At 38.8% G+C, this 19,021-nt stretch overlaps 2 protein-coding genes across 3 annotated transcripts in view; both read left to right on the top strand.

Moving 5' to 3' along the window:
• Nucleotides 1-19,021, top strand: part of CYP2C18 (cytochrome P450 family 2 subfamily C member 18) — a gene marked incomplete at both ends in the record, with an annotated part of 62,124 nt that overhangs the window by 31,178 nt on the left and 11,925 nt on the right. Inside the window, 2 exon segments of the mRNA XM_082854420.1 lie at nucleotides 5,306-5,447; nucleotides 16,459-16,646. Of these exon segments, the coding sequence (XP_082710546.1) occupies nucleotides 5,306-5,447; nucleotides 16,459-16,646 (330 nt within the window).
• On the top strand, nucleotides 14,138-14,845 carry LOC309971246 (sterol carrier protein 2-like). 2 transcript variants are annotated; one of them, XM_082854136.1, is made up of 2 exons: nucleotides 14,138-14,348; nucleotides 14,479-14,642. In XM_082854136.1, the coding sequence occupies exons 1-2, from the start codon at nucleotides 14,223-14,225 to the stop codon at nucleotides 14,530-14,532; spliced, it is 180 nt and encodes a 59-aa protein (XP_082710262.1). In that variant the 5' UTR covers nucleotides 14,138-14,222; the 3' UTR covers nucleotides 14,533-14,642. The 2 variants fall into 2 exon arrangements, with proteins under 2 accessions (XP_082710262.1, XP_082710261.1); XM_082854135.1 differs by having other exon boundaries at nucleotides 14,138-14,845.

Below are 19,021 nucleotides of genomic sequence, written 5' to 3'. Positions count from 1 at the left end.
TGAAATGGAAATACAAACAAATGAGAAATACAAAATACTGAGCCATAAAAGGAAGGTGGATGTGATCATTTCACACAGCATGTGGGAGAGTGAGAAGGAAGGGCTTAGCCTGGGTGGGCTTCCTGAATGTCCTGAGGTTTGATGTAGATCTTCAAATATTTGCAATAAGTCATAGGGGAGGGAATTTCAGGTTGGTAGAATGGTGTCATGAGAGGTTCAGAGGTGTGTTGTGGTAAAGAGACTAGATGGATGGAAGAGAGAAGCCTTAAACGAGTGTAACCAAAAATAAATTTGGACAGATGTGGAGTGGGAGGTTGGTGTCTGTCAAGTAACTGTAAACGTGAATGTTGGCAGGAGAAGTTGTGATTTGATCAGGTAGATGTATGAACCAGAACAAGAGTAGAATGCAAATAATTACTGGGGAAGATTATCCAGCTGCCAGCACAGTCAGTTTCTGAGCACTTTTATGACCTTGAAAAGAAATCCTGTATGCTTTAGGAGTCACCACCTTTCCTCCCCAACCTCCCCAGCTCTAAACATTTCCAATCTACTTTCCATCCCTATAGATTTGCTATTCTGGACATTTCATATTAATGGAATTATACAATATGTATAGTTCATACAATATGTATGATCACATCTTTTGTGTCTAGCTTCTTTCACTTAACAGTGTTTTCAAGGTTCATTGATGATGTATCATATATCAATACTTCACTCCTTTAAATGGTTGAATGATATTTCAGTGTGGATATACCACATTTTATGTATCTGTTTGCTGGTTGATGGACATTTTGGTTGCGTCGCTTTTTGGTTATTATGAATAATGTTTCTGTGGACATTTGTGTACAGGTTTTTGTGTATACATATGTTTTAATTTCTCTTGGGTATATACCTAGTGGTAGAATTGTTGGGTCTATGATAAATTTATATTTAACCTTTGGAGGAAGTGTGGCAGATCAAAGGCTTAATGTAAGAGCTGAAACTATAAAATTCTTAGAAGAAAACTTATGCATAAAATTCCACCATTTTATATTCTCATCAGCAGTGTATGAAGGGTACAATTTATTCACATCCTTTACAGTACTTCTAATTATCTGTCCTTTTTTTTTTTTTTTTTTTTTGCGGTACGCGGGCCTCTCACTGTTGTGGCCTCTCCCGTTGCGGAGCACAGGCTCCGGACGTGCAGGCTCAGCAGCCATGGCTTACGGGCCCAGCCGCTCCGCGGCATGTGGGATCTTCCCGGACCGGGGCACGAACCCATGTCCCCTGCATCGGCAGGCGGACTCTCAACCACTGCGCCACCAGGGCAGCTCTATCTGTCCATTTGATTCTAGCCATCCTAGTAGGTGTGAAGTGGTCTTTCCTTGTGGTTTTGATTTGCATTTCCCTGATGGCTAATGATGTTGAGCATCTTTCATGTTCTTGTTGGCCATTTATGTATCTCTTTGGAAAAATGTCTATTTCAGTGCTTTGCCCATTTTTGAATTTGGCTATTATTTTTTTAAATTAATTTTTATTGGAGTATCGAGTAGAGTTCCCTGAGCTATATAGTAGGTTCTCATTAGTTATCTATTTTATACAGAGTATCAATAGTGTGTAAATGTCAATCCCAATCTCCCCATTCATCCCACCCCCCCTTTCCCCCCTTGGTGTCCATACATTTGTTCTCTACACCTGTGTCTCTATTTCTGCCTTGCAAATAAGATCATCTATGCCATTTTCTAGATTCCACATATATGCGTTAATATACGATATTTGTTTCTCTCTTTCTGACTTACTTCACTATGTGTGACAGTTTCTAGGTCCATCCACATGTCTACAAATGACCCAATTTCGTTCCTTTTTATGGATGAGTAATATTCCATTGTATATATGTACCACATCTACTTTATCCATTCCTCTGTTGATGGACATTTAGGTTGCTTCCATGTCCTGGCTCTTGGAAATAGTGCTGCAATGAACATTGGGGTGCATGTGTCTTTTTGAATTATGGTTTTCTCCTGGTATATGTCCAGGACTGGGATTGCTGGGTCATATGGTAGTTCTATTTTTAGTTTTTTAAGGAACCTCCATATTGTTCTCCATAGTGGCTGTATCCATTTACATTCCCACCAACAGTGCAAGAAGGTTCCCTTTTCTCCACACCCTCTCCAGCATTTATTGTTTGTAGATTTTTAAATGATGGCCATTCTGACGGGTGTGTGGTGATACCTCATTGTAGTTTTGGTTTGCATTTCTCTAATAATTAGTGATGTTGAGCATCGTTTCATGTGTTTGTTGGCCATCTGTATGTCTTCTTTGGACAAATGTCTGTTTAGGTCTTCCACCCATTTTTGGATTGGGTTGTTTGTTTTTTTGATGTTGAGCTGCATGAGCTGTTTGTATGTTTTGGAGATTAATCCTTTGTCAGTTGCTTCATTTGCAGATATTTTCTCCCATTCTAAGGGTTTTCTTTCGTCTTGTTTATGATTTCTTTTGCTGTGCAAAAGCTTTTAAGTTTAATTAGGTCCTATTTGTTTATTTCTGTTTTTATTTTTAAATTGTTGAGGTGTAAGAGTTCTTCAGTGTTATAGATACAAGTACCTTATCAGATATATAATTTGCAGACATTTTGTCCCATTTTAATGGGTTGTCTTTTTACTTTATTTATTTATTTATTTATTTATTTATTTATTTTTGTTGCGGTACGTGGGCCTCTCACTGTTGTGGCCGCTCCCATTGTGGAGCACAGGCTCCGGACGCGCAGGCTCAGCGGCCATGGCTCACGGGCCCAGCCGCTCCGCGGCATGTGGGATCTTCCCTGACCGGGGCACGAACCCGTGTTCCCTGCATCGGCAGGCGGACTCTCAACCACTGCGCCACCAAGGAAGCCCTTTACTTTATTTTTTAAAGTTTTTATATTTTGCGGTACGCAGGCCTCTCACTGTTGTGGCCTCCCCCGTTGCGGAGCACAGGCTCTGGACGCGCAGGCTCAGCAGCCATGACTCACGGGAGTAGCTGCTCCGTGGCATGGGGATCTTCCCGGACCGGGGCACGAACCCTTGTCCCCTGCATCGGCAGGCGGACTCTCAACCACTGTACCACCAGAGTAGCCCTATTTTATTTTATTTTATATATTTTTTGGCCATGCCATGCAGGCATGTAGGATATTAGTTCCTTGACCAGGGGATTGAACCCGCGCCCCCTGCATAGGAAGTGTGGAGTCTTAACCACTGGACCACCAGGGAGTCCCTGTCCTTTTACTTTCTTGATAGTGTGTTTTGAAATTCAGAAGTTTTCGATTTCATGAAATCCAATTTATTAATCTTTTTCGTTGGTTGCCTGTGCTTTTGGTGTCATATCTAAGAAACTGTTATCTAATCCAAGGTCACAATGATTCCCTCCAAGTTTTCTTCTAATAGTTTTATAGTTTTAGCTCTTATATTTAGGTCTATGATCCATTTTAAATCAATTTTTGATAATAGTGTGAGGTATGGGTCCAACTTCATTTTTTTGCATGTGGGTGTCCAGTTGTCCCAGCACCATTTGTTGAAAAGACTATTCTTTTCAGATAGAATGATCTTGGCAACTTTGTTGAAAATTAGTTATAGATGTGAAGGGTTTACTTTTGGACTCTCAATTCTATTCCACTTGTCTATATATCTTGCTCTTTGCCAGTTCCACACAATCTTGATTACCATAGCTTTATTGTAATTTTTAATATGGGAAGTGTGAGTCTTCCAATTTTGTTCTTCTTTCCAAGATTGTTCTATCTATTCTTGGTCACTTAAATTTCCACATGAATTTTAGGACAATCTCATCAATTTCTGCAAAAAGCTAACAGTGATTTTGATATGGATCATGTTGAATCTGTAGGTCAGTTCGGGAGTAATGCCATCTTAAGAATACTAAGTCTTTCAATAGATGAACATGGGATGTATTTCCATGTATTTAGTTTTTCTTTAATTTCTTTCAGCAAGGTTTTGTACAGGCTAACTTATTTTTGATAGGCTATGTGTACATAACCACTGATGCTTCAAATTCACTTGAACAGATGGAAATAGTAATAATGGTTTATAAGAACTCTGCTCTCCTTCTTGGCCTCAGAGTAATTTTGAGTTGAAAAGGTTAGAAAACTGTGTGAAGTTGATGTTACCAATGAGGATGACTATTTTTATCTACCAAGTACAACTGTCGATAGGGTTGTCTATCTTAATGGTGTTGGATTACATAATATTGGGCATGCCACAGGTCATTTGGGGATTATAAGAGCCTTATTAAATTAGTGCTGGTCTAGAGGACTGGATAGGAAGAAATTATTTTTTGGTTTGTTAATGACCTCTGTAGTCATTATTTCAGATTGTCCCATTGTTATTTTCAATTTTGAATCACATATATCCCTCATCTAAACCAACCTTAGTTGTCCCTGTGAAGGGCTTTTACTCTCCCAACTTCTGACTTGTGAGAGCGTTATTCAGTCACTTCCTGACCCTTAGCATCTGCACTTGTTTCCTAGACCAAGTTGCCTATTGCCTCATATCTTGGAATACAGTAGTGGCCAGCCCCGTTTTGTCTTTGTGAATCCATTCTCTTTCTCTATAATCTATTCTAGGATGTGCTGCCATGTTAGTTTTTGCACATTTTCAACTTCATAATGGGTCTTTAGGCAACACAGAATCCACATACATTCTTCAGTGGGAGAAGAGAATTGCAAACTCTTGATTCTGGCTTATAATGGTTTTCAAAATATAGCTCTAATTTGCTCATTTCTATCAATTAAGATTGTGTTTGCCTACCAATAAGAAAAAAAATAAACAAAGGCTTAAAGAAACAGTGGGCTTATTTATCTCACATAGAGAGAGTCTCATGTTGGGCAGTCCAGAGCTAGCCTTGAAGTATCATGGACTCAAGTGCCTTCCATTTTTCTTCAGCATTCTTAAGTATATAGGCTTCATCTTCATGCTCAGATACTCATGTTCCAAGATGACGTCTACACCACCTTCACCTTCATATCTGTGTTTTGAGTATGAAGAAAGAAAGGGAGACACTGGCATCAGTAGGCCATTGGTAAGAAGTGTGTTGCTTGGCCAATGCAGCTGCAAAAGAGGCTTGGAATGAAATTTTTAGGCAAGCAAGGGAAAAGGAGTAGGTAATGAAGATTGTGTCAGCCCAATCCACACACTTTGCCATACCGTACAGTTGTTGTTTTAATACTGCACTCCAGTGTCTAAGTTTGCTTAGCTTTATAACAATGTGTGTTATTTTAGATTGACTGTAATTATATATGCTGGCAAACTATCAGATAATTACATCAAATAATTCCTAGGAAAAGCACAATCAACAGATGGAGTTTACTTTTGAAAACTTGATAGCCACTGTAACTGATTTGTTTGGAGCGGGGACAGAGAAAACGAACACCACACTGAGATATGGGCTTCTCCTCCTGCTAAAGTGCCGAGAGGTCACAGGTATGAGCAAGATGGTGGGCAGAGTGAATTTCAGAGAAGATATTGGGTCCTCCATCTTATTTCTCTTAGAGAAGCTTTATTTTTGAAATTTCTGTGCCACCAGCTATAAGTTTAAAATTAAAATATTTTAAAAAGGTTAAAAGTGAGACAAATTTGTGCAATAGGGGAGAAGGACTGAGAAAAGTGAAGACAGTGTGAGCAGTAGCAAAGGCAGTAAAGCTATGGATTTCATCAATAAACAATTCTGGATAAGTGTCTGGACTTCATGGGAAGGGATTTGCAGCAGGCACAGCCAGCATAAATTGGCCTAGGATTGAATATTAGTTTTCTTAAGAAGAGTCCACTTTGAATGGTAGGTATGTTTTTGCAGAAATCTTTCCTTATTCTGAATATGCAGCATTCTAATGCTAGGGTAGGGGAGATGGGAACTATATTTGTTGAAGTATAGCATAAATTCTAGAAATTTGGTAAGAAAGGCTGAGAAAATTTCCACAGTCTGGGAAGTTCTTTACAAGGTTAGATTTAGAAAAAGATCTATGCTATTTAGACAAAAGAAGTGCCTAAAGGAATTTTTTCCCTTTTGAACAACTTTAATTTTTCCCATTTTATTGAGATATAATTAACAAATATAAATTTATATGTTTAAGGTGTACAACATGATTTCATATTGCAAAATCAAATTGCAAAATGATTTCCACAATCAAACTAATTAACTACTCTTAGCAAAGTTCAGGTATACAATACAGCATTGTTAACTATGGTCACCATGTTGTATTGATACTTTAGATCCCCAGAACTTGTTCATATTATAACTGAAAGTTTGTACCCTTTGACCAACATCTCCCCATTTCCCCCACCCCAGCCTCTGACACCCATCCCTCCACTCTTTGTTTCTATGAGTTTGACTTTTTTATATTTCACATGTAAGTTAGATCATGCAGTATTTGTCTTTTTGTGTCTGGCTTACTTTTTCTTAGCATAATATCCTCCAGGTTCATTCACGTTGTTGCAAATGGCAGGATTTTCACCTTTATTGGCTGAATAATATTCTGTTGTATACATCATCTTTTCTTTATTTATCCATTGATAGACACTTAGGTTGTTTCCATATCTTGGCTATTGTGAATAATGTTGCAGTGAACATGGGAATGCAGATATCTCTTTGAGATACTGATTTCATTTCCTTTGGATATATACCCAGAAGTGAAATTGTTGGATCACATGGTAGTTCTGTTTTTGATTTTTTGAGGAACTTTTATGCTGTTTTCCATGATGGCTGTACCAGTTTACATTTCCATCAACAGTGTATAAGGGTTTCCTTTTTTCCACATCCTCACTAATACTTGTTATCTCTTGTCTTTTTGGTAATAGCCATACTAACAGGTGTATGGTGATATCTCATTTCCCTGATGTCGAGTACCTTTTCGTATACCTGTTGGCCATTTGTACATCTTCTTTGGAAAAATGTTTATTCAGGTCTTTTACCCATTTTAATTGGGTTATTATTACTGTTATTATTATTAGCTATTGAGTTGAGTTCCTTATATAATTTGGATATTAACACCTTGTCAGATATATTTCACAAATATTTTCTCCCATTCTGTAGGTTGCCTTTTCATTTTGTTGATTGTTCCTTTTCCTGTGTAGAAGCTTTTTTATACTGATGTAGTCTTACTTGTTTATTTTTGCTTTTATTGCCTGTGTGTTTGGTGTCGTATCAAAAATTATTGCCAAGACCATGTCAAGGAACTTTGCCCCTATGTTTTTTACTAGGAGCTTTATGATTTGAGGTCTTACATTTAAGTCTTTAATCCATTTTGAATTAATTTTTATGAATGGTGTAAGATAAGGATCAAATTATATTCTTTTGTATGTATCCAGTTTTCCCAGCACCATTTATTGAATAAATCCAGTTTTCCCAGCACCATTTATTGAAGAGACTATCATTTTCCCACTGTGTATTCTTGGCACCCTTGTCAAAGAGAGTGACTGTAGATACATGGATTTACAGATCTTTCTCAACTTACAATGGGGTTACATCCCAGTGAACCCATTTTAAGTTGAAAATGTTATATGTCAAAAATGTGCTTACTACATCTAACCTACTAAATAGCATAGTTTAGTTTAGCCTACCTTAAACATGCTTAGAGCACATACATTAGTCTATAGTTGGGCAAAATCACCTGCTACAAAGTTTATTTTATTATAAACATTGAATATCTCATGTAATTTATTGAATACTGTACTGAAAGTGAGAAACAGAATAGTTGTATGGGTACAGAATGTGGTTGTAAATGTATTGGTTGTTTATCCTCATGATTGCATGGCTGACTGGGAGCTGTGGCTTGCTGCTGCCGCCCAGCATTATGAGAGAGTATCATACTGCGTATTGCTAGTCTAAGAAAGGACAAAAATTCAAAATTCCAAGTACAGTTTCTACTCAATGCATATGGCTTTTCTACCATTGTAAAGTGGAGAAAACTGTAAATAGTACTGTCATAATTTGGGGACCATCTGTATTTCTGCTGTATTCATGATGTTCCATTGATCTATGTGTCTGTTTTTATGCCAGTATTCTACTGTTTTTATTACTGTATCTTTGTAATATAGTTTAAAATCAGAAAGTGTGGTGCCTCCAGCTGTGTTTTTCTTTCTCAAGATTGGTTTGTTCAAGGTTTTTTTGTGGTTCCATATGAATTTTAAGATTCCTTTTTCTATTTCTGTGAAAATGTCATTAGAATTTTGATAAGGATTACATTGAATCAGTAGATTGCTTTAGGTAATGTGGACATTTAGAGAATATTTATTCTTCTAATCCATGACTGCAGGATATCTTTTTATTTGTGTTTCTTCCATTCTTTTTAATCAGTGTTTTATAGTTTCTGATGTACAGATCTTTCACCTCTTTGGTCAAATTTATTACTAAGTGTTCTGTTCTTTTTGATGGTTTTATAAGTGGATTTTTTTTTTTTTTTTGCGGTATGCGGGCCTCTCACTGTTGTGGCCTCTCCCGTTGCGGAGCACAGGCTCCGGACGTGCAGGCCCAGTGGCCATGGCTCACGGGCCCAGCCGCTCCGCGGCATATGGGATCCTCCCAGACCGGGGCACGAACCCGTGTCCCCTGCATCGGCAGGCGGACTCTCAACCACTGCGCCACCAGGGAAGCCCTAAGTGGATTATTTTTATCATTTCTCTCTCAGATAGTTCATTGTTAGTATATAGAAACATAACTGATTTCTATACACTGAGTTGTATCTTGCTATTTTACTGAATTTGTTTATTAGTTCTAACAGTTTTTGGTGTAGTCTTTAGGATTTTCTACATATAAGATCCTATCATTGTAAATAGAGACAATTTAACTTCTTCCTTTACAAAATCGATGCCTTTATTTTTCTGGTCTAATTGCTTTGGCTAGGACTTCTAGTACTATGTTAAATAAAAGTGGGGAGAGTAGGCATCCTTGTCTGGTTCCTGATCTTAGAAGAATAGCTTATAGTAATATTAATCAAAGAATTATATTTGCTTAATTGGAATAATATCAGAAAACACCTTTTGATAAAAATCCATCAATGTTGGTATAAATGGGTTAAAATATTCTTTAATAAACTGAGAGTTAAAAGGTTCTGGCTCAAAAGAGCAGGAACAAAATGGTGGGGTCATAATTTCATGTACTATTTGTTTCCCACTCACACTGGATTAAAAACATCATGCTATACATTTCATTTGGTCTCCAATATTCATTAAAAATTATAAATGGGGGCTTCCCTGGTGGCACAGTGGTTGAGAGTCCGCCTGCCGATGCAGGGGACACGGGTTCATGCCCCGGTCTGGGAAGATCCCACATGCTGCGGAGCGGCTGGGCCCGTGAGCCATGGCCGCTGAGCCTGCGTGTCCAGAGGCTGTGCTCTGCAACGGGAGAGGCCACAACAGTGAGAGGCCCATATACAGAAAAAAAAAAAAAAATTATAAATGGTTTAAAATAAGTACAATTATACAGCTAATATATTTTACCTCTTAAAAAGAATAGCTTATAGCATTTTACCTTTTTTTGGTTAACCATCCACTCTTCCCTTATTTATTTATTTTAAAATTAAATGCTTTATTGATGTAAGATTGGTTTATAACATTATATATGTTCCATGTGTACAACATCACATTTTGTATACACTGCAGTGTGCTCACCACCAAAAGTTTAGTTTCCATCCGTTCACCATACAGTTGACCCCCTTTACCCATCTTGCCCTCCCTTCACTCTGCTTCCCTTCTGGTAACCACTACTCCGTTCTGTGTATCTATGTTTTTGTTTTTGGTTGTTTGTTTGTATACTCCACATGTGAATGGAACCATACAGTATTTGTCTTTCTCTGACTGGCTCATTTCACTTAGCATAATACCCTCAAGGTCTACCCATGTTGCAAATGACAAGATTTCTTTCTTTCCTTCCTTTCTCCCTCCCTCCCTCCCTCCTTCCTTCCTTCCTTCCTGTCTTTCTTTCTCTCTCTCTATCTCTCTCTCTTTCACTAAGTAGTATTGCATTGTATATATACCACATCATCTTTATCCAGTCATCTGTTTATGGCCACATAGGTTGTTTCCATATCTTTGCTATTTTAATGCTGCAGTGAACATAGGTGTGCATATATCTTTTTAAATTAGTGTTTTCATATTTTTTGTATAAATACCCAGAAATGAAACAGCTGGATCCTATAGTAGTTCTATTCTTAATTTCATTAGAAATCTCCATACTCTTTTCCATAGTGGCTGAACCAGTTTACATTTCCACCAACAGCATATGGGGATTTCTTTGTCATTGACTTTTGGCAGTTTTAATATAATGTGTCTTGGAGAAGGTTTTTTTGCATTGAGGTAATTAAGTGTTCTCTTAGCTTCATGCACTTATATATCCAGTTCCTTTCCCAGGTTTAGGAAGTTCTCAGTTATTATTTCTTTAAATGAACTCTCTGTTCCCTTCTCCCTCTCTTCTCCTTGTGGGATACCCATTATCCTTATGTTGTCCTTCCTAATGGATTCCAATAGTTCTTTTAGAATTTCTTCAATTTTTTTTAACACCTTATTTCTCTCTCCTCTTCAACCAGAATCATGTCTAGATTTCTATCTTCAGGCTCCCTAATTCTCTCTTCCATGGGGTGCCCTATTTCCAATGTTTTATAACAGCGGTCCCCAACCTTTTTGGCATCAGGAACGGGTTTCGTGGAAGACAGTTTTTCCACAAACGGGGGCAGTGGGTGATGGTTCAGGCAGTCATGTGAGCGATGGGGAGCGATGGGGATCGGCAGATGAAGCTTCGCTCACTGGCCCACCACTCACTTCCTGTTGTGCGGCCCGATTCCTAACAGGTGGCCCAGGGGTTGGGGACGCCTGCTTTATAATGTGTTGTTCATCTCATTTATTGCATGCTTCAGCTCCAGATTTTTTTTTTTAATGTTTCAGTCTCTTTGGTAAGGTATTCTTTCTATTCATTAATTTCATTCCTTAGCTCATTGAACTGCCTGTCTGAGTTTTGCTGTATCATGTTGAGTTTGAGTGTCTTCACGACAGCTGTCTTGAATTGTCTATCAATTAGATCTCAATATTCTGTAATTTTCAGTTTGGCTTCTGGAGAATTTTTATGCCATTGTTACGATGGTGCTTGATGAGTTGTTCTTCTACTGGTGCATTTGAAGTAGCAAACACCTTTCTTCATTAGGTAAAGGTGTTTTATCTTTCTTTTAACCTTGTTTCTAACAATTCAACAGGTTTGTAATTGGAGGCCTTTTTGTTTGTTTGTTTTCAGTAGATGACACTATAGCACAGGTTTTTGGTTTCTCTTACTTCAGCTGCCTCTGGCTATATTTTAAAATTGGCACTTTCCACCCCACTGCCTTTGCCAGAGGTGTTGTTCGGTGCCCTCATTGTCACTACTGATGCCTCATTGTCACGGGTGCCTTGCTGTTGCTGGTGTCACTGCTATTGCTGGCATTGCCGCCTGGGGCACCAGAACGGCAGGCACCTTGTCCAGGGTCGTCTGGGCTGTGGGCTTTACTGCCGAGGGGGGAGGGTGGGAGTTGGAGGGCAGTTGGAGCTATGGTCACCTCTGCTGCATTAGGGGCTTTCAGGTTCATGGGTGCTGCTGCTGTGGGCGGGAGGGTGGGGGTCCAGAGTTGCAGGTGCTTCCACAGCTGAAGGGACAGAGTCACAGGTCCTGCTGCCACTTCTCAGTTCCCTGTGGCTGTGGGTGCTGTTGTGACTGGGAGGTCAGAATTGTGTGCAATGCCCCCCCCGCTACTCCTGGATTCTCTGGGGCTGTGGGCTTAGATGCCATGACTGGGTGCCAGGATCTCAGGCATTGCCTCACCTGTTCTCTCCATTCTGCCTCCTCTATGTGTTCCAGTCCACCCACCTTTAAATGTAGAGACGTGTGGACTTCTCTGGCATCCTCATGTGTTGGGCAGAGTTCCCTTTGTTGAGTTATGGACGTTTAACTGGTTGTAGATTGAAGGTGGGGACAAAGGGAGTGTCTCACACTGCTGTAATGCTGATGTCACTCCCCTCACCGTTGAGTATGTTAGCCCTGGGCTTGTCATATACGTTGAGATACATTATTTTGTTGAGATACATTCCTTCTATACATAATTTGTTGGGAGGAGTTTTTATCATGAAAGGATGTTAAATTTTGTCCAATGTTTTTTCTCCATCTATTAAGATGACAGTATGATTTTTATCCTTTATTCTATTAATGTGGTACATCATATTTATTGTTTTGCATATTTTGAACCACCCATATATCTCAAGGATAAATCCGGCTTAATCATGGTGTGTGATCCTTCTTTTTTTTTTAATTTTTTAAAAAATTTATAAAAAAAAAATTTATTTATTTTATTTATTTATTTTTGGCTGTGTTGGGTCCTTGCTGCTGTGCACGGGCTCTCTCAAGTTGAGGCGAGCAGGGGCTACTCTTCATTGTGGTGCACTGGCCTCTCACTGCGGCGGCCTCTCTTGCTGCGGAGCACAGGCTCCAGGCACGTGGGCTTCAGCAGTTGTGGCTCACGGGCCCAGCAGCTGTGGCTCGCCAGCTCTAGAGCGCAGGCTCAGTAGTCGTGGCATATGGCTTAGTTTCTCCGCGGCATGTGGGATCTTCCCGGACCAGGGCTCGAACCCATGTCCCCTGCATTGGCAGGCGGACTCTTAACCACTGCGCCACCAGGGAAGCCCGGTGTGTGATCCTTCTAATGTGCTCTTGTATTCAGTTTGCTAGCATTGTGTTGAGAATTTTTGCATCTATGTTCATCAGGAATATTGGCCTGTAATTTTCTTTTTTTGTACTTATGTCACACTTAAAAAGCAATTTTATTATTCCAGAAGTCTGAGTCCAGAAAAATGGTGTTTGCCGTAAGAATTTCCTTTCAGGGCAATAGTTTTAACTTTTACGAACAATTTTTTTAAAAATTAAAAAAAAAATCTTTAAGCAAATTATGTTTTTCTGGGTCAGAACCCCATTGAAATGATGATAAATTAATTACAAATGAGAGTTATTCCTGAAGATTCAGGAGATCTCATGTAGGAAAATGGAGGTTTCAGAGAGGGTGCTGGGCACAAGATTTAGAAAACATCTATTTCAAAATGGACTAGGTGGATAAAGCAGTTGGGAGAGGAGACACCAAGAACAAAAGAGAAATGATAAATTGAGGCTTCCCAGTAATTAGAAAATTAATTACTAAGAGTTTGAAACATCTGCCTGAGCATTTGCAATAATTCTAAATTGGCATCTAAAAATTAGGAATTGAAATACATGTTAAAAGACCAAGAATGTACAAAAGAGTCAACATAATCATAGTTGTCTTAGTCATAATGATATAAACAATGAATAGTGATATAATAAAAAATTGTGATATAAATATATTGTGGAAAATTGAGTGAGGGGAAGTTGTGTGTGTGTGTGTGTGTGTGTGTGTGTGTGTGTGTCTGTGTCTGTTTGTGGGTACTTATTTTGTATGGGGTGGTGGTTGAGATGTAAGCCCTCATCTCACTTATCAGAAAGTCATTATACATTGTATAAAAATGGATAAATCAGGAAATAAAAGTAGTAATTTTTAAAATAAATTTATTTATTTTTTATTTTTGGCTGCATTGAGTCTTCATTGCTATGTGCAGGCTTTCTCTAGTTGTGGCGAGTGGGGGCTACTCTTCATTGCGGTGCGAGGGCTTCTCATTGTGGTGGCTTCTCTTGTTGCAGAACATGGGCTCTAGGCATGCGGGCTCAGTAGTTGTGGCTTGCGGGCTCTAGAGTGCAGGCTGAGTAGTTGTGGCGCACGGGCTTAGTTGCTCCACGGCATGTGGGATATTCCCGGACCAGGGCTCGAACCTGTGTCCCCTGCATTGGCAGGCAGATTCTTTAACCACTGCACTACCAGGGAAGCCCTAGTAATTATTTAGAAATATGAAATTTAAATTTCAGAAGAAACTGCTAGAATGTTTCAAAGTGGCCACCTTTGGGAGGAGTATGAGGATTAAAGAAGATAGCATTCAAAGTTGCAAATAAATACACAACACATGTACAGTCACACAAACCATACATACATATACATCAGTTACAGAATTTGATTTTTAAAATGAAATTAATACTTGATTCCTGTTTTTTCTTTCTGCGAGGACAGTAATTTCTTGAGTTAATAATGTAATATTTAGGAAGCCGGAAAAAGGCAAGTTCCTGGTGCAGAGGTTGCTCTGCAGCATAATTTAGGCATCGGAGGAGCAGTAGTGATCACGCTGTACAAGATGGGTTTTCCTGAAGCTGCTGGTTCTTTTAGAACTCATCAAATTGAGGCTGCTCCAACCAGCTCTGCAGTTGATGGATTTAAGGCAAATCTTGTCTTTAAGGAGATTGAGAAGAAGCTTGAAGAGGAAGGGGAGCAGTTTGTGAAGAAAATCGGTGGTATTTTTGCCTTCAAAGTGAAGGATGGCCCTGGAGCTAAAGAAGCCACCTGGGTGGTGGACGTGAAGAATGGCAAAGGATCGGTGCTCCCTAACTCAGATAAGAAGGGCAACTGCACAATTACAGTGGCTGACTCGGACTTACTGGCTTTGATGACTGGTAAAATGAATCCTCAGTTGGCCTTCTTTCAAGGTAAATTGAAAATCACTGGCAACATGGGTCTGGCTATGAAGTTACAAAATCTTCAGCTTCAGCCAGGCAAAGCTAAGCTGTGAAGAACTCTCTTTGCTTAACTTTGAAAATCAAGATGAGATATATAGATATATGTCCATATATTTCATTGTCAGAACTTAGATTGAAACTACACATTGGCAAATAGCGTATTTGTTTTTAAATGGGTGTGACCAATCCTGTTTTTCCTAAGCTCTGGGTGAATAGAACCTGATGGTGTACTACTGCTTTGCTGAATTGCGTACAACTGTGCATTACAAAGTTAATACGGTAATTATGCTTTGGGGTAAAATTGAGTTTTAGAATAAAATTAGGAATAGCAAAATCCAAAAACTATGTAAACAAAAGCTCTCATTTTGCCTATAAAGTATATTTGAGGGGCTTCCCTGGTGGCGCAGTGGTTGCGAGTCCGCCTGCCGATGCAGGGGACAGGGGTTTGTGCCCCAGTCCGGGAGGATCCCACATGCCGCGGAGCAGCTGGGCCCGTGAGCCATGGCCACTGAGCCTGTGCGTCTGGAGCCTGTGCTCCGCAACGGGAGAGGCCACAACAGGGAGAGGCCCGCGTACCGCAAAAAAAAGAAAAAAATAAAAGTATATTTGAGGATTATTCTGCTGAAGACTCAATTTAAGTTTTCCTTGGGAGAACTAGGGAAGAAGCAGAATACCAGTAGCTGGCCAGTAATTAGTGTTGTGCACTTAATGACCTTAATCTGTTTTCCACTGATAATTTATAAAATTCTGTACTGGGATTTTTTTTTTTAAAATCTTTACAGTTTTGCATTTCATGCCATCAAAACAGTATTTTCTTCCAAATCAAAGAAATATGATCAAGACTGGGGAGAAAAAATATATAGCTGGGAAAAGGCCTATTTTTTAAAACAAAAATATTTTTAAGTGAGTTTCCTTCTTGGAAAAAAAATCAATATATTAGAATCATAAAACACTGTTGTTAAAAATAATTGAACAAATAAAGTTTGCTTTGAGATACACAGTTTTCAAATTATAATCTCGTATTAATTTAATTAAATTTGTAAAACTCTCCTTCCTTTGTTATAATTTTCCCTTTTCATATGTTTAGTTGAACAAGCCACATTTAATTTACCTTCCTAGATTTTTTTTTTGTTTTTTGTTTTTTTTTGCGGTACGCGGGCCTCTCACCGCTGCGGCCTCTCCCGCTAAGGAGCACAGGCTCCGGATGGGCAGGCCCAGCGGCCACAGCTCACGGGCCCAGCCGCTCCGCGGCATGTGGGATCTTCCCAGACCGGGGCACGAACCTGTGTCCCCTACATCGGCAGGCGGACTCTCAACCACTGCGCCACCAGGGAAACCCCTTCCTAGTTTTTTTAATTCAATTTAAAGGAATACTACTTTTTATTCCTTTTTTTTTTTAAAGGTAAATTTCATATTAGACTTTGGCATGTGATGTGTTTTCCCTATTTTTACCTTCCTAGTTTTTCTAATGCTAATGTTATTTCTAATAACTCGGTAAGATGTGGGGTAAAATAATGTTTTTGGAAGAATGTTTAATAGAAAATTAAAATAGCTCTTCCTCAAAAAAAATGTATTATTTATATTTGAAGCATTTCATAATTTCTATTTGTATTAATGATCCTATATGCTAATATATAGGTGTGCACAGATTTATCTTAAAGCCTAGCTTGTATGAAAGTCATTTGTACCTATATTATGGCAACTCACTCTGTATGTCTAGGTGTCCTTCTGGGCCTGTAATTGATGTTTATAATGATGTTGGAACACCTTCACAGAGTTTTATGTAACTCTTAATTGGTATGCAAATGTGGTATGTATTTTCCTGTTTTTCCATCAGTCTCACTTGTGTCTTATCAGCTAAAGTCCAGAAAGAGATTGATTGTGTGATTGGCAGACACCAGAGTCCCTGCATGCAGGACGGGAGCCACATGCCCTACATGAATGCTGTGGTGCATGAGATCCAGAGATACATTGACCTTATCCCCACCAACCTGCCCCATGCAGTGACCTGTGATGTTAAATTCAGAAACTGTTTCATCCCCAGGGTCAGATTTGTTTCTCCTGCTGTGACCTCAATGCTCTTGAAGTTCCCATATTCACAGTATGGTTGCAGTCCTTAAGATGAGAGAATTGCAAAAGTCATGCATGGGGTAGCCTGATGGGTTTTGTGTTGTTTCCAATTTGTGGCTATAAATCTTTATGACAGATCTTGATTATCTGGCTAAGTCTCCCATATTTGTTCTGCTTCTTTAATATTGTTTTGTCTACTCTTAGCAGTTTACATTTCCGGATAAATTTTAGTATCCATTTGTCAATTACCCAAAACACTCAGCTATGATTTTTATCAGGTTGATATTAAATCAATTTGGAAAGAATTGACATCTTGACATGTGGAATCTTTCAATTCATTTCAATTCATTCAATACAATTTATTTGGGCTTTCTTTAATTTTTCAGTACTGTTTTGTTTGCAGTACAGTGGCTTGCACATCTGTTATGTTTTTCTCAGATAAATAATATTTCTGATGTTATTATATGTTGTATAATTTTATTTTGTTTTTTATTTTTTGGTCATGCCATGGTGCGTGTGGGATCTTAGTTCCCGGACCAGGGATCGAACCCGCGTCCCTTGCATTGGAAGTGTGGAGTCTCAACCCCTGGACCACCAGGGAACTCCCTACATTGTATAATTTTAAAAATCCCTTTTCCACTTTTTTGCTATATGGAAATATATTTGATTTTATTTTGATGACATTATATCTAGCAACCTTTCTAAATTCATTTATCATTGCTAATAATTTGTGGATTGATTTGTAATTTTTATATATACAATTTTGCCACCTGGTTTAATATTTGTTTTATCTTCCAGTTCTCATGACTTTAATTTTCTTTATTGCATTATCACACTGGCAGGATTTCCAGGATAGTGTTTTTTTTTTTTTTTTTCCCCAGGATAGTGTTGAACAGAAGTGGTGATAGTGGCCATTGTTTAATTTATGATATCCAGGAAGTGGTGAGGGCTTAATATCTCATTATTGAGAATGATATTTTATGTATATTTTTGTAAATATTAAAAAAAGCAGATCAGGGAAATATTCCTAATCTTATTTTTGTATGATATTTTGGGATGAACTTTATTTTTTTTATTTTATTTTTTTTTTGCGGTACACGGGCCTCTCACTGTTGCGGCCTCTCCCCTTGCGGAGCACAGGCTCTGGATGCGCAGGCTCAGCGGCCATGGCTCATGGGCCCAGCTGCTCCGTGGCATGTGGGATCTTCCCAGACCGTGGCACGAACCCCTGTCCCCTGCATCGGCAGGCGGACTCTCAACCACTGTGCCACCAGGGAAGCCCGAACTTCATTTTTTAAGAGCAGTTTTGGGTTCACAGCAATATTAAGCTGAAGATACAGAGATTTCCTATATACTCCCTGCCTCGACACAGGCATAGATAGCCTCACCCATTATCAATATCCTCTACCAGAGTGGTGCATTTTTTACAGTTGATGAGCCTGTTTTGGCACATCATTAGCATCCAAAGTTCATCATTTTCATTAGGGTTCACTCTTGATGTTGTACATTCTATGAGTTTGGGCAAGTGTATAATGACATGTATCCATCATTGTGGTATCACATAGAGTAGTTTCACTGCTCTAGAAATCCTCTGTGTTCTGTATCTTCATCCTTCTCTCCCCCAAACCCCCAGCAACCACTTTATACCCATTGATTAGAAACACCCCATTTTCCCGTCCCCTGCTCTTCGCAATCTGTATAATTTTTTCATAATTGTGTGTACAAAATTTGACCAAATGTATTCTCTGCATTTGTTTATATGGCATATATTTTATTCTCTCTGTCTCTCTGTCGGGGTCTTTGTCTGTCTCTCATATATAAAAAGCTCAATTTGGTTTGCTACATTTTATTGAGAACATTTGTATTTATATTTACAAGAGACTGGTCTGTAATTACTCATTCTCAAAGAATTTTTAATAAGACTTCTGATATCAAGGTAATGCTGGCCTCATAAAATAAGGAGGGTAACTTCCCATATTGTGGGTATATTTTTATTATATATATATAATTGCCCCCTTTTCTTTTCTTTTGGTGTTTGCTTAGTTCTGTCTTCCCTGAACCTGATACATTTTGCTTAAGCTCAGATATTGCATAAGAAATGCAGTCTCAGGTGATGTTTATCTTCTTCCAGAAAGTTTTCATCTTTCCTTCACTAGGCGGACAGAATTACATAACACCTCCTGTTTCAGAATTGGATATTAACACAGTCAGATATTGACTGTAGATGCCAGTTAACCTTTCCAAGTTTCTTCTGTCTCTGGAATCTGGAGACTAATTTTTTTAAAAAAATAATTATTTATTTATTTATTTATTTTTGGCTGTGTTAGGTCTTTGTTTCTGTGCAAGGGCT

Source organism: Leucopleurus acutus (assembly GCF_964270905.1).
Source record: "Leucopleurus acutus genome assembly, chromosome: 14".
In the NCBI taxonomy this organism is placed as follows: domain Eukaryota; kingdom Metazoa; phylum Chordata; class Mammalia; order Artiodactyla; family Delphinidae; genus Leucopleurus; species Leucopleurus acutus.
This window is presented reverse-complemented; position numbering and strand designations above follow the sequence as displayed.